General features: G+C 35.9%; 2 protein-coding genes across 2 annotated transcripts in view; one reads left to right on the forward strand and one right to left on the reverse strand.

The window, feature by feature from the left end:
- INTS12 (integrator complex subunit 12) overlaps window positions 1-5,946 on the forward strand; it is a 35,621-nt gene extending 29,675 nt beyond the window's left edge. Inside the window, exon 8 of the mRNA XM_040476958.1 lies at window positions 5,706-5,946. The gene's annotated coding sequence lies outside the window, so the exon portion shown is untranslated. The remainder of the gene's footprint in view (window positions 1-5,705) is intronic.
- Window positions 1,784-16,714, reverse strand: part of ARHGEF38 (Rho guanine nucleotide exchange factor 38) — a 131,028-nt gene continuing 116,097 nt past the window's right edge. Inside the window, exons 11-14 of the mRNA XM_040476925.1 lie at window positions 13,359-13,502; window positions 12,319-12,517; window positions 11,885-12,144; window positions 1,784-2,147 (exon numbers count right to left, since the gene is read on the reverse strand). Coding sequence (XP_040332859.1) covers window positions 1,962-2,147; window positions 11,885-12,144; window positions 12,319-12,517; window positions 13,359-13,502 — 789 coding nt within the window. The 3' untranslated portion in view covers window positions 1,784-1,961. The remainder of the gene's footprint in view (window positions 2,148-11,884; window positions 12,145-12,318; window positions 12,518-13,358; window positions 13,503-16,714) is intronic.

Below are 16,714 nucleotides of genomic sequence, written 5' to 3' on the forward strand. Positions count from 1 at the left end.
AAGCACCATTTAAAAGACATAAAAAGTCTCTGTATGTCTAAAAGAGAATCTTCTTTTAGTATCCAAACTTAAAACAAGAAAATGTTATGCAAAAACAACTTACCATTAGAACCTTATAAAACTATCTTTAGATTAAGTATTTCAGGTACAATATTATGAAATGCAAATTATTCTGTCATGGAAATGTCTTCATTTCTATGGTTGTACATGTCATATGCATACTTAAAACAGCCGTCTGAAAATCACTGTTAATTTTGTTATTTGTATTCTTCAGTAATGTATGTTACAGTATACGTTCTAGAGATCAAATCTTTCAAAGTAACAATTAAATCTTTAATGTCATTATTAGCACATTCTATGTGGGAAATGAAAGTCCACTTTATGTTGGTGTTTAAAGGAAACCACTAAGTCAAACTTTAAATCTTTTTACTGTCCTAAAGGAGCATCAACAAGTCAATAAAATGTCTTGACAAAATATCCTGAAATCTTAGGGGACAATTTTGAGCTATTCCCAAGTGAAAGTTCAGTGTCCCAGGACATTGTGTTTCAGCAAATGTTATCCTTAATGCCTTCTTTGTCTAAGTACAATCGGCAACTAAAAATATTTACATCTTGGCTCAGAACATGGAGTACACATTCCACATTCATCATCCAAATGATTGAGCGATCCAAAAATATTTCCTCATTCAAGTAACATTAGTGATCATGTAGCATCGTTTTTAAACAATTATACTTTAAAAAATGTTTAAGCAAAACAAAACAAAAAAATAAACGTAGATACGTCATTTTCTCTAGACTAATATCATGGAAATCCTCCTAGCCCTTGATTTTGAAAAACTTCTCAATACTTAAATATGACCTGAGAGAAAAATGGTCCTTATCAATGTCCATTATGTGCATCATTAAGTGCTTTGCTGACAGCAAATGTATACTCCTGGAGGGTTGCTACAGCATAGTGGTTAGGAGTGTAGATCCCAGAACCAGACCTAGGTTTGAGTCCCAGCCCTTACTAGCAGTGTACCTGGGCTAAATTACTTCATCCATGTGGGCCACAGTTTCTTCATAATGTTGTGAGTATCAAATAAGTTACCACATGGGGCACCTGGGTGGCTCAGTCGATTCAGCATCCACCTTTGGCTCAGGTCATGATCTCACAGTCCGTGAGTTCGAGCCCCACGTCAGGCTCTGTGCTGACAGCTCAGAGCCTGGAGCCTGTTTCAGATTCTGTGTCTCCATCTCTCTCTGAACCTCCCCCATTCATGCTCTCTCTGTCTCAAAAATCAATAAAGGTTAAAAAAAAAATAAAAAATAAGTTACCACATAAGAAACATATAGAACAGTTTTTGTCATGTAGTATGCATTCAGTAAATGTTAGATAATTATAAGGTCATTCAGGGTTTTTTTCATTTAAAACTTACAGTAAAGAGATGTTCCACAACAAAGACTTCTAGCTGGCTGTTAATTCCTATTATGTATATTTAGTATATTCCCTGGTTTATGCATAACAGTGTATAATCTATATCACATAGTATACATAACCATATAATGAATATAATTACATGTATGTGAGTGTATATGTGCACACACACACAAAAGAGAATGAGAGAAAAACATTTGAGGCAAAATACATAATACAATACATTGAAAAAAATCTTATCCTTAGATCCAGCCTTTCATGCTGATAAAGGATACATTTATCTTTTCAAAGATCTCCATTTTTAAGTAGTTGGTAGTTGGAGCTTTAGCTGTTTGTTTTGCTGTTTCTGTTTGTTTCCCTCAACATTTATTCTTCAAAATACATTTTGAAATAATCTTGTTAGGAAGCAGTCTTCCTTAAAACTTGATACAGTATCAGTTCATGTAGTATGGAGGTTTCTTGATTTCTAGACCAACATTTTGTAAGTTTTATGAGGTAGCCCATCAATAACCTGCCAGAAAGCAGACGTCAAGGGCTTCTTTTCTTAAGCATAAGTCATCTTCCCAAGGTAGTTAGCTGGCACATATCCTTTCTGCCCTTGAACTTCAGCCAACCACCACTCTTTATTGCCACTTAGGTCACAAAATCTAAGTATGTGAACTCTTTGGTACTCCTGAAGGCTGAGTTCATGGTCACTTCGTGCTTGAAAAGCATGAACTGCATAGAAAATCTAGACAGAAGGAAATGCCATTATTGGAAGCAGAACCAATATTTAGAAACATTTAGACAAACATCACAAAGATTTCCAAGCTTTTAGAACACTGTTCTTTTTTCAAAGTCACATTCCCCAATTCCTTCTGATGGATTTACTTTGCTAAACCTTGACCCAGATGAGAACAGTTCATTAGGCATTCTTATTGTTCTTTTGGGAGGAGTCTAAACTGTCCATGCTTGAAGGCAATTTCCCAGCTTCTATTAAATGATTATTTTATTTATTTATTTTATTTTATTTTATTTATTTTTTTTTTTTAAGTAGGCTCCACACCCAACATGGGGTTTGAACTCATGACCCTGAGATCAAGAGTCGCATGCTCTACTGACTAAGCCAAGCAGGGGCCCCTAAAAGATTTTTTTTTAACGTTAATTTTTTTTTTTTTATTCAGTAATTGCTCTAAGAATCTCTTCTACAGAAATAGAGACATTAGCAGAGATTTTTATATAATAATATTACTGCAATCCCCATTTGTAAGGTGAAAGTGAGGGAAATGGAAGTAGCACTGAATGTTCAGTAAGAGGAGAATAGTTAAGTCTATTCTGTACCTTTATACTAAGGAAATTTGTGACCTTTACAGTAAGTAAATTTAGTCATTAAAAATGCTGTTTTCTGAGACTAATAGCATGGAGCAAATGCTTTATGATGAAACAGCCAAAAAAAAAAAAAAAGAAAAAGGATATAAAATCAGTTGTATAAGTCTAAAACTGTTAGTTTCTTTGGTAGAATTAGAGGTGATTTTCATTTTTACTTGTTTCTTTATATTCTAAGCCTTTATAATGACAATGCATTAAATTTATAATTTTTAAATAATTTTAAGTGGCCTAGAAGAAATTAATAAAACATGCTTCAGTCAAAAGAATTTTTCTCTAACCTTAGGGCACCTGGGTGGCTCAGTCAGTTAAGCAAGTCCGACCCTTGGTTTTGGTTCAGGTCATGATCTCATGGTTCATGGGTTCAAGCCCCACATTGGGCTCTGTGCTGACAGAGCCGAGCCTGCTTGGGATTCCATCTCTCTCTGCTCCTCCCCCACTTTCTCTCTCTATATAAAAATAATCATTAAATATTTTTTTCTCTAACCTCAAAAGAATACTTAAGAATTATTAGATGCATAAGAAGCCCCTACATGTTTAGTCCTTTTCCACTAAAATTGTAAGATTGATAACAGAAATGTTTATTTACATCATAAAATTAAGCCATTGACTAACATTTTATTTATTCATTCAATCAAAATTTATTAAGTGCCTATCAAGTGCCAGATATTGTCAGAGAACTTACAACCCAGTTCGGGAAAAATGTGCCCCACAAAATGTACACACATACCAAACAAAAAACACCCTACTCACATGAGAGATATATTAACTAATTGTGAGCTAGTTTTTGAAAAAGGTAACCTTCTGTAGGTGACAAAGTTGATAAAGGGGTCGATATGTCATATTTCAAAGTACAGGGAATATGTGAAAACAGTATATGGGAAAGGCAAGCAGATTAACTTTCTCAAAATTGAGAGTCAATGTTAAAAGAAAATGATAAATAAGATGACTCCATTGAACAGGAAAGGAGACTGGGGAGTGTAGGGAGGGGACTATATAGTTAGCAGCATAAGTTATTCTTGTAGATGTTGAACTATTATTTAACTTCTGATGAAGATTTGATATCATTGATTTTATATCGTCTCAACAACTCCAGCATGAGCTCCACTTCAAAGAGAGAGCATTTATGGAGTGCTTGGTTGGCTTAGTCAGTAGAGCATGTGACTCTTGATCTCAGGGTTGAGTTCAAGTCCCAGTTGAGTGTAAAGCTTACTTAAAAAAGAGAGAGAGAGAGAGAGAGAGAGGAACACTTAAACTTTACTGACCACATCATGGTACACAGTAGGAATTCAAATATATGTTAATTTGACTTAAAAGTTGAGTTGAAAGGCTTGGATATTCTACAAGAATATACAAGAGATGGCCTTGCATCATATAAGATACACACAAGACAGATTGTTGGGCATGGATTATTTTGCAATTTAAAAATTAAAGAAGAAAACAAAAGGGAAGATGCTATAAGGTCTTGAGCAATGGAGTGGCAGCAATAACCGCCATCTTTTCTAGCGCTCATGAGTTTACATGTCAAATGTGCTTCATCCTCAACAACCCTGTGAGCTGTGAATTGGAGTACTACAATGCATTAGTCATAGAGTTAGTGCTGCTGGGACTGTATTTTCTAACTCCAGTGCTTGGTCCATTTCTCATACTACTTTAGGAACCAAACTCTTGTTCTAGGAAGGATGAGCAGAGTATATTCTTGTGGAAAGGGATTGAGGTCTCTAATATGTTGCTGCTGATGTTTTTGTTGTTGATGAGGAAATGAAGATATTGATTAGATTCACAAGAGAAGAGTGGAGGATTTGGTGGGCAAAAGCTTTCAGGAATCTGATGTACCATAGTCCAGTTTCTGAAATTATCAGTTAAGAGCCTGTGTTAACAGTTACTAGCCAACTTGTATAATTTTTACTTGTTTCCTTGGTAAAACATATATGCTTTACCAATGCAGCTATAGATTGGTTAGCAGATTGAATTACCTACTAATATATGATTCCTAAATAGTTGTGGTGGTTTTTCACTTTGGCACACATTCTCTCAAAAGGAGTATAAAATCTTCCACCTAGATCTATTTGGTATGACATTACAGCAGAGGTTATATTTTATACACTAAATATAGATTTTCATGAAATTGTAAATTTAAAGTACAAAATTATATACTTTAAGTGATCGTGATCCAGAATTAATTTAGGATAAGTATATTTCAGTTTTATATGTTTATGCCTCCTCTGGAACTAAGTCCACTTTTAAAGAGAAAGCAGTTGATAACATTAGACTGCAAGTTAGAAGTTTTCAGCCTGTTCTAGATAAAAGCTGAAGAATTTCTCATTTTTTGGAATATTTTAGTTGTTCCAAACTAATAACTTTCTAGCTTGCAATGTTAATGTTTGGTCCAGATGCATTAATTACATTTTATTAATTTAATCCATGGTCATCTGATCCTTCTCTCTTTTTCCTCAGTATTTATTAAAATATATTTTATTCGCTGCTTCTTTGTACTCTGTAAAGCTCTGGCTCATTGTATGTACTCTATTCTATGAATACAACCCAGTTCTCCATGGCACTTACTTTTTTTTAAATAACACTGTGTACCGAATTATTAACTCATACTCAATGTATTATCCACTGTTTATTAACCACCAGATTTCTCCCTGTAGTAGCATTGCCAGCTAGGCATTCCCCTATTCTATATTTGTGCATTTAATTATTCCTCCCTTAGTGGCCACATTAGCTGTCTCCACTGAATCTCATTTTATTGATTTCTTCCCAGTTCTTCAATTAACAACAACAATAATAATTTATTTTAATCTTCCTTTCCAAAACTAAAAAGCTGCAAACCCAGTATTTACAGTATATGTCATATGTAGTTCAGGAAGCCAAGATGGTTATATTGCATGAAAAGTGCTCTTTCTTCTCTTCCCTCCAGGAACAAGCTTTCACATTCTTCAGTGAACAATTATATATTGTTATTATGCAAGCAATTTTTATAAAGAAATAATTTTAAAGAAAGGTAAGAAAGAATCACCCAACTGCTATTAATATCTTGTATTTCTTCGCTTCTTTCCTTCCTTCCATCCTTCCTTCCTCCCCTCATTCCTTCTCCTCATCCTTTCTTTTCTTTCTACCAACCTGAAGTAACAATAAACATGGAATTGTAGTATACATAATTTTTGCAGCCTGCTTTTTACTTTAAAATATATTTGAAAATCTTCATGTCAATAAATAGTTCTCTAATGCCTCATTTTAATGACTGCTTATATACATTATATTACAGCTTGATGGCTCATTTTGAAATACTTTCTAAACAATGACATACTACACATGTAGCATTATCATCAAAAATAGTTGAAACATGTAAAGATGAAGGCCCAGAGAGTAAATTTAGGATTGTCTGCAAAACAACTAACTTTTCCTAAGTTTCTAATTCAAGATTTATGTTGTCAGTATGATTTATGTGAAAAAAAGGAAACTGCACTGATTCTCAGACATTGAACATCCCTTTAAAACTGGGTTTAGCCATTATCAAACCTGGTCCACTTTGAGACGTGCTGAAGATTGCATCACATTCGTCCTCTACCTTGCTTACCAAGCAAGGCATCTTAGATATTATGATAGACAGACTTCTAAAATGGACACCTTCTGTTGAACATGTCCTGCATAATAAGTTCCCTAATACACTGACTGTGAGTTAGCCAAAGATTATCCTGAGTGTGCCTGATGTAAATAAGTGAGCCCTTTAAGAGAGAGTTCAGACCATTTCTGAAGGGAGAACTTTAAAACCAGAGAGATGCTCATCTGCTAGCCTTGAAGAGGCAGCCATATTGCAAACTGCCTACAGACGTAGCCACATGGCAAGGGTCTGAGAGCAGCCTCCAGTTATTGAAAGTGGTTCTCAGCTGATGGCCAGCAAGAAAATGGAGGCCTCGGTCCTACCAGGACAAAGAGCTGAGTTTTGCCAACAACCACAAGCTTGGAAGAGAACTGTGAGTTTCAGGGAGGAACACAGCCCCGAAACCATCTGGACTGCAGCTATGTGACATGCTAAGCAGAGCACACAGCTAAGCTGTGCCTGGACTTCTGACCTTGGAAATGGTGAGATAATTCATTTATGTTGTTTTAAGCCGCTTTGTGATCATTTGTTGTGCATCATAGAAAACTAAGTCAATCATGTCATTACTATTTGACAGGCAAAAGGGGAAAATACATTAGGATAGGAAGGCATATTTGTTTGACTGTTTTTGTGATATTTTTTGATCTAGCATAAAGTAGTGAGTCAAGAGATTAAAGGTTAAGTCCTTTAGTATAAATCAGTACTGTCAGGTTGTGAATATCCATTAACTCCTCCCCATTATTCTTACAGAGTCTCTGGACCATAATTTAGGGAGCTTCTAAAACATTAGGAGAAAGTCCATGCTTTCTGTTTGGCATGTGCATGGAGGAATCTGAATGGATTGGTTCTTCAGTCCCAATAAGGGACCAATAAGGACAGTGACCATATCCCCCAATTATACCGGTCACAGTTATCTCATCTAGTAGGCACTCTCTTTCATTAACAAAAGTGTCTTATTATAGATATTAAGTTATATTTTCACCTTACCCATAAGACTTCTGATCCACTAGAACCATTCTAGAAAATGTGGGAGGCTTTTAACCCAACAATTTTTTTTCTTGAGTGGCTGGGAGAATGCATAAGCAAGTTAAGTCTTCAGAGAGCAGTGGTTTCTAACCTTTTAAAATAGAATTTCTCTTTGAAAATATGTTGAAAGCTATGGACTTCTTTTACCATAATTATTTATGCTCATATGCACAAAATTTCCAACATATTTGAGGTGATTTATAAATCCTTCCAAAGCGCATTCATAGATCCCTTTTATTCTTGGAGTTCACGTTAAAAACTTAGCTTGAGTATAAAAACTGCAGAGCCACTAGTCTGAAGTCAGTCTGAACATGCCTATTTATGATTAATTTTTAGGATCCCAGTGATGCCTCCTGAATATCAGGCATAGAGCAAAGCTCCCTCTCTACCTGTCTTTCTTGTCAGGCCCCACTGGAGCCATTAATAAGAGTAGATTACAGTCTACAACACCAATGGCAATATGATATTTCAATTCTGGAAGAAAGCAAAAAAAAAAAACCAAAGTGTTACTGCCACAGTAGGAAAGGATAGGGAAAGAAACGGTGAGTCAAAGTGTCATCTTGTTAAACCAAAACAAGTTTCAGTTGATGTTCCTGATGATAAAATAAAATCAAGAACATAAGTTTAAATAGTTGCACAGAAAATTGCTTTGCAGGACATCTCAAATGTGCATATTACAATATGCAATGTATTCTCACTGTTCACACACACACAAAAAGATACAATTAACTCTCACTTTTCAGTCACCTTCTAGGGACCTCCATAATGCATTGTTCTCTTGGACTGTCACACCACAAATATGGGGGTTAACCGTTCTCTTCTCTCCACACTTCTAACAGTCAACAAAATGAAAACATCAGCCCTCTGGTAAGGATTAGGAAGATCATACAAGGTTTTCCTTCTGTTTCTGAGGGCTAAACAGTAGTTGCATAACTGGAAAAGTCTAGGAACTACTAGCCCATGTACCTCTATTGACTAGAATTAAGACATTAAGGGAAATATTCCTGTGTAGTCTTTCCTTCTGTCGCTTGTGCTAGGGTTTCTAACAGGTACATTGTCTTCAAATCATAGTAAATTTACCGGGACAGACTTTGTCCTACACGGGAGAGGCCTGCAATTTGAGCTGAATTATTTTAACACGGAGGTATTCAGGGATCCTATGTGGCCACTGATCCAAGCTGCATTTTCTAATCCAGTTTTGTTAGGAATAAAGCTTTCATATATATATATATGTGTGTGTGTGTATATATATATATATATATGTATGTATATATATATACACATATATAATATTATATTATATTTCATATATATATAATGTATTATATTATATATATCCCTGACACCAAGGTCTATTTTGAATCAGTTCCAAACTCAGAGGAAAAGGAGTACAAATTGCACTTTATGAAGAGATATTATCAATATACTTTGTTTTGAGTAAAAAGAAATTATCTCATTTTTTTTCCTCTCTTGGTAATGGAAACTTCTAATGGACCTAATTCACATGAAACATATTGATAGGATTACTCAAAGAGAATTACTTTGCAGTAGTGGCTATTAGGAACTAGACTACAAATCCCATGTGGAAAGAGCCTAAGTGAGGTGCTTACTCCAAAAGCCCCTGTAAAAGCCAATAAGAACTGGAGCTCAACATTAAGCCAGCTTTAGGGTGTCTTGACAAATTTGGCCCTCAGATTTCTGTCCTTCTAGGTTATTGGGATAAGTTAAAAGTCTGCCAGGACATTTAATCATGACTATACATTTCACATAAAATTTCATTAATCTATTGTTATTACAATGTAATTTTGTTTTCTAGAAACTTTGAATAAACTAAGAGAATGAACAAGGAATAGAAAAACAATGTTTTGAAACTTCAAGAGAAGAGTGATAGAAACATATAGTAATGTCTAGATGAATTAAGAATCAGTTATGACTGGGAGAAATTATTTGCAAATTATACCTGATAAAGAACTTGCATCCAAAGTATATAAAAAACTCTTGCAAGTGGATAATAAGAAGGAAAATGTCCCAATTTTTAAAACGGGCATATATTTAAATGGACATTTCACTAGAGAAAATACAAGAATGGCCAATAAGTACATGAAAGATATTCAACAGCATTAGTCAAATGCAAATTAAAACCACAGTGAGATACACTTCACACCCATTGGAGTGGCTATCCTAATAATTTTTAAAAGGCAGTAAGGTGAGGATGTGGAAAAACTGCAATCCACAAGCCCCATGCACTGCCAGTGGGTATGTAAAATGGTGCAGCTACTTTGAAAAACAGTCTGGCAGTTTCTTTAAACAAGTTAAACATATATTCACCGTAACAACAAGCAATTCTACTCCTAGGTATCTACTCAAAATAAATGAAATCCTCACAAAGACTTGTACATAAATGTTTACAGCAGCATTATTCATAATAGAAATTACTCAAAATGTCTATCAACTGGTGAATGGATAAACAAAATATGCTATATCCATAGAATGAAATACTATCAGGTGATAAAAAGCAACAAAGTACATATATGTACTGCAACATGGATGAATCTCAAAAACATTATGCTAAGTGAAAGAAACCAGCTGCAAAGTCCCACTTGTATGATTTCATTAATACAAAATATACCAAAAAGTCAAATACAGAGAGAAAGAAAGCAAATCAGTCATTTCCTGAGGCTAGGGTGGGAAAGAGAACTGACTGCAAAAGAGTGCAAAGGATTTTGGGGGGTGAAGGGAATGTGCTAGAATTGGATTGGGGTGATAGTTGCACAGCTCGGTAAATATACTCAGTCATTGAATATATGCTTAAAATAGATGGATTTTATGATGTGTAAATAAGTCCTTAATAAAGATTTTTAAAAAAAAATTATGAATTGGACAAGAATCAGTGTTATCATTGATGAAAGAAACTAAACTATTTTGAAGGGCAGTATGGCAATGTCTATTAAGGCTTTAGATATATATACCCTTTGACTCTCCAGTATTCTCCTATGTATATATTTATATATACTCATATTCTCCAATATATATACCCTTTGACTCTCCAATTTATCCTGTGTATATACTCATATAAATGCACACAGATAGATGAATGAGGATCTTGCGTGAAGTAGTTTGAAATTCTAACCCCCCCCAAATATTCTAAATGCCTATTATTAGAGTACTAGTTACATAAATTATGATATATCCACAAAATAAATTACTATGAAGAATTTTTTAAGGAATAAGGTAGTATTTAGGTACTGTTGTATGTAAGATACATTGTTAAGTGGAAAAAAATAACCAAATTATGTTAACACATATATGTTCCCATTTGTAAAAATATGTGTTTGTACATGCACAGAAAATGTCTGAAAACATAAACCCTAATACTTGTCTCTGAAGAGTAGAGTTGGGGGAGAAGGGAATAAAGATCTTTACTTCTAATTTATGTATACCTTTATAAAACCATTTTAGGGGCGCCTGGGTGGCGCAGTCGGTTAAGCGTCCGACTTCAGCCAGGTCACGATCTCGCGGTCCGGGAGTTCGAGCCCCGCGTCAGGCTCTGGGCTGATGGCTCAGAGCCTGGAGCCTGTTTCCGATTCTGTGTCTCCCTCTCTCTCTGCCCCTCCCCCGTTCATACTCTGTCTCTCTCTGTCCCAAAAATAAATAAAACGTTGAAAAAAAAATTAAAAAAAAAAAAAAAACCATTTTAACTTTTCACAGATAACATGTATTACCCTTATAGAAACACAAATTTAAATGAATTAATAAAAAGCCACTAAAGAAAAAAGCAAGTTAAAAAAAGAGAAGCAGTTAGTTGGTCGCCACTTGAGGTTTAACAGTTAAATATATTTAAACTTTCTGATGTAGGAAAAAGGAGTGCTACATTATAGGTAACTTATAAATTTGCAAAAGAATTATCCCAATAGTCTCCGCTTTGGTGCAGTGCGGGAAAAGTAGCTCTTAAAGGTTTCAGGATATGGTACAAGAGATTAAAAATGGCCAATTACTAGATAGCTCAATGATGTTACTGCTCTTAGAGGAATCATGGACAATTTTCCACATGCTGCTTATGGCGGCAATCTGTTCAGTATTGAACTGTTTTTCTCTGATGGAGGAATATAAAAAGGCCATCTTTGCTTTACTCCAAGTACATAACAGCAGGATAGTAATAGTAACAGTTTCTATTTACTGAGTGTCTACTCTGTGCTGGGTACTTTACATATATACGTTTTCTCTAATCCTCACATCAAGTCTGCAAAGTAGGAATTATTGTCCTCTTTTCCTCACTTGACGAACAGGCTCAGAGAATTAAATTCCTTGCAGAAAGGTGCACAGAAAATAAGTGTTCATAGAGCTGGGTCTTCTTGCTATCAAAGCTGACACTTTCACCAAGGCTTGCAGCAAGATAGAGGGCTGTTAGAGAGAACATCTTTCATGATTTGAACAGCCAAGCAGTTTTACATCAAGTTTCAAATTCTTACCTGTTCATCTACCTCTTGAGAACTGTCAGCGTCAGTGCCGTTTGTTTCAAACTTTCCATATGTGCCACTAAGAGATGAGCTGCTATCACTTACGCTACTTTCTGGGGTGCCTGTGACACTGTCACTAGCTGGCCGTGAGGACACAAAGAGGCTGATGTTATCAAAATCGTCATCACAGAACCTGTTCTCAGCATCCACCTTCTGCACTTTTGCAGGATTGTAGGGTTTTAAGAAGGAGGAATACACATATCCTTTTATAACTGGATAGGAAACAGAAAGAAAGAAAGAAAAAAACAAGGTCATTTGTGTACCCTCACCAAACATTTGTGTTTAGAGAAGCACAGAGTGGCCCGTGGGGAAATCTCCACCTGAAAAGAGGGGGTAGTTTTGTGCATTTTATGCAAAAAAAACCCAAAAAAACAAAAAACCCTTACTTCCTGTGTCAACGAGCCACCTGCTGGTACTCCCCAGTGGATCTTTCTGTTCCATCACAGCCACCAATTCCCCTCCTAGAAGATTGATGTCATATTCTTGTGTAGCATTGCACTTCCGCTTTGCCTGGTAGAGTTCTTCTTTACTGTACGTGGACAGAAGTTTGGAGCGGTGAACATCGGTTTGACGTGGCACTTCAGGCTGGGAGAAGTAAGGAGAAATTTTGGTTTACATAGATGTATAATAAAATCCTCACTGAACTGGTAAATACTCCTTCTTTGGAGATTTTTTTTTTAATGTTGAAGCCATCCACTGATTTGGGATTATTTCAACACTAAGGCATTGTTGGAATTATTGTGAAGCATCCAGCTGAGTTCTGCAGTGAAAAATTCTCCAGTTAGCACATGAGGGCAGTGTTGCAGAGAGGAAAGAAAATCCAACTGAGCAGGCAGAGGCAGAGGTTCTAATCCCTCTTGGATAGAACAATTTTTAATTTTTTGCCGTACTGTAGACAACCCCTTGTGTATTAAGCACTTGAAAAACACTGTTTAATTAAGTAAATTGTATATGTGCATGTCTTTTTCTGGGAAACAATATCAGTAAATTAGGCAGGAGTCAAAAGGCCTAGACCCCTCCCAGCTCTGCCTCTAGTGATTTTGAGAAAGCCACTTTATCTTCAGTGCCTGGGATTCCTTATCTAGAAAAATGAAGGAGTTGGACTATATGATTTTGCTCTATAAAATTCTATTCATTGATTCAGGAGATATTTATATCTGTTGTCAGGCACCATTTTAGCATCTTGGGATACGTCATGTATAAAACAGGCAAAAATCTAGGACCTTACAGAACTCATAGTATAGAAAGTAGAAATAGACAAGAAATCCTAAATATAATAGGTAGGTAAGTTACAGGATACTAGGATGAGATAAGTGATATGAAAAATAATACACTGTGATTTGAACAAGGAAAAGAAGTGATAGTCATTGTGATTTGAACAAGGAAAAGAAGTGATAGTCATTGTCACGAACCATACCAAACTCACCAGAATTTGCACAGGCTTCTTCTTTTCAAAACTAAGTTTCCTCTCAATAAAGGTGGCACTGTTGTCCTTTACAAAATTAAGATTTTGAACCTCTTCTAGTACTCGATTCTGAATTTCAGAGATGCTCGAGGCCAGCAGTGGTACCTATAGGTAGAAATGATATGGCATTCTTCTCAGACAACTATTTAACCATATTAGATATTGAATTTAGTAGAGTTGTGACAAGCAAAGAAAGTGTAAGATAGCTCCACAGCAAGAGATTGGGACAATGTTAGAAGATTTAGATAAAAATGGTCTAAATAAACTTAAAAAAAAAAAAGTCTAATTTAGTTTGCTGTCTCTGGAAACCTCACTAAAATGATAGGGATAATTTTTTTAAAGGTTCAAGCCTAAATAAAAGAACACAAGATAAATAAAAAACACAATGGAATTTTGGAAGAAGGGCTCAGGAATTGATGGCAAGAGGGTCTTCCAATGTGGTAGGGTGGGATAGGGGGAAAGAGAGAGAGAAGCTAAAACAAGAAGCATTGGTTAAGAGCCTGTGGCAGCTTTAAAGCAAATCATCACATTCTTTGACATGCCTCTCCTCAGGAAGTGGAGTGGAGTCCATGCCTTCTCCCCTCAAAAGTGGGTGGGTTTTTTTAATTGCCTCCATGAACAGAATGGAAATGAATGGAACGACAGAAGTGATGCTATCTGACTTTCAAGATTAGGCTAAAAAAGACTGTATAGCCTCTGCTGGTTTCTTTTGTGACACTCACTCTGGGAGACTTAATATTAACCATGGAAGAAGGCCAGTTGCACCGTGGCCGCCATATCAAAAGACCGTGTTGAAAGATCGGAGCAGGGTGAGAGGTCTATGGAGCCCCAACTGTCCTAGTCGCCAACTGTTTGAGTCTTCTGTCATCACCCCATCTCCCACCTCAGACATGGGCCTGAGGAAGTCTTTGAGATGACTCTAGCCCCAGCTGTTATCAGACTACAACCTTATAAGGGACACTGAGAATGACTTCATTGAGCCCAGTGAACCTCCAGAACCATGAGAGACTATAGTAATAAATGACTATTGGTTGTTACATGCTGCCATATTTGGTGTAATTTGTTACGCAGCTATAGGCAACTGGAATCATCCAAATATCCTTCCATAGGAACAGGTTAATACACAAAGCTATACATACCATATGTTTCCATTTTCATGAAATACAAACCAGGCATAACAGTCTATGGTATATATGTAAGAAAAATGGTTACCTTTGAGGGACTGTAGCCAAGGAGTGGTCATGAGTGGCTCTTAAGGGGAACTGGAAAGGGCTAATGTCTAGATTTTGATGGTGGTTACACAAATGTATGTATTTGCAAATATTCATTGAGATGGGCACTTCAGACTGATGCACTTTACCATACATAAGTTATACTTCAATTTAAAAAGTTTAAAATAAGGAAATGATCAAGGAAATGCAAATCAAAACCATAATGAGATATCACTTCACACTCACTGGGATGGCTATAAAAGAAAAAAAAAAAAACCCAAGGACAGGTAGATGTAAGGAATGGGAACCTCAGTTATCACTGTTGCGAATGTAAAATAGTGCGGCCACTTGGGAAAAGTCTGGCAGTTCTTGAAAAGGTTAAACACAAGAGTTAGCATATGATCCAGCAATTCTACTCCTAGATATGTACCCAAAAGAAATGAAAACATACATCCACTAACATACATTCACTAAGATCTCAAATGTTCATAGTTGGCCAAAAGTGGAAATAACCCAAATGTCCATCCACTGGTGATGGATAAAAAAAAATGTGGCATATCTCTACAATGAAATATTATTTGTCAATAAAAAGAATTAAGTACCGAAACATGCCACAACATGGATGAAACTTGAAAACATTATGCTAAGTGAAAGAAGCCAGTCACAAAAAACCACATTTTATAGAATTCTATTTATATGAAATGTCCAGAATAGGTAAATCTAAAGAGACAGAAAATAGACTGGTGATTGCCTAGGGCTGGGAGGTTGGGCAGAAATGTGGATTCACTGCTAATGGCACAGGGTTTATTTTGGGGGTGATGATGATGTTCCAAAATTGATTGTGGTGATGGCTGCACAACTCTTGTGAAAATACTAAAAACTGTGGAATCGCATACTTTAAATGGGTGGAATATATGGTATGTGAATGATATCTCAATAAAGTCGTTATCCAGAAAATAGGGGGTTGGTTGTACACTATTGTATAGCTATGCAGTAGACTAGTATGAAGCTATAGAAGAGAAGAGAAAGCTCTGTGTACTGACATGGATGCATCCCCAGAAGGTTAAATTGCAGAATGCTGCCATAATTTCCTAGTTTTATATAGGGAAAATATATACAGAAAAATATATACATATTTGCACTTCTAATGGCATGAAGAAACCATAAACGGATAAATTAGTAACAGCGGGGGTGGAGTCGGGGATGAGTCATTAGGGGACAGGAGTCTATGTGAGGCTGCTTATACATTTTTATGTAGTTTTGCCTTTTGAACCATATAAGTATAGCACCTGTTTATTCACCTTAATTTAATTCAAAGGATAAGCTAAAAGTTAATTAAATACACAGTGAAAAATAAAATCAGGACAATTAATTTTCCTCCAAATGTTGCCCATTAAATATCTACCCAGCTGAATGAGAACTAATTGAAATGAGGGGCAAAGAAACCACACTGATTTTTTTAAGTTGATATTAGGTTGTAAATATCTTTCTTCTCCGTCAGGGAAATAGTCATAAAATCATATCCTAATGGAAAGCTAAATTACACACATGCACACACACACACACACACACACACCCACACCCCCTTTTTTTTTTTTTTTTTTTTTTTTCCATAGAGGAAAACAGAAGCAAAAGTGACTGGTTTGACAGTTACTCTGTTTCTGTCATCACATTGAGATGGCCTTCTTTTAGGATCCATATCTTACACAGTCATGGTTAGCATTGAAGAACTGTTGAATAGGAAGAGAATACAAAATAAATATTGATAAACTTCAGCAAAGCATCAAGCAGGTGGAGCTACCCTGGCTTCACTGATGAGTGGAACAAAGCTAAAAGGTGTTTGGTATTCAAAGAGGAACCTCCAAAAAGAAATACACGTGTGCAAGTCACAACAAACCTGAACTAGGAAATTTTCCTATGGAGGAAAGAGAAAGAAATAGACTATATGACTGGCTTCAGTTAAAATACAGCCTCTGCCCCAGGCACACACATGCACCACACACATACCCACTGTGAACAGGGCCACTTGACATAGCTGTGGGTTTCTTTTCTTTTCCTTTTCTTTTCTTTTCTTTTCTTTTCTTTTCTTTTCTTTTCTTTTCTTTT

Source organism: Herpailurus yagouaroundi, unplaced genomic scaffold, assembly GCF_014898765.1.
Source record: "Herpailurus yagouaroundi ecotype Mexico unplaced genomic scaffold, PumYag 28, whole genome shotgun sequence".
Lineage (NCBI taxonomy): Eukaryota > Metazoa > Chordata > Mammalia > Carnivora > Felidae > Herpailurus > Herpailurus yagouaroundi.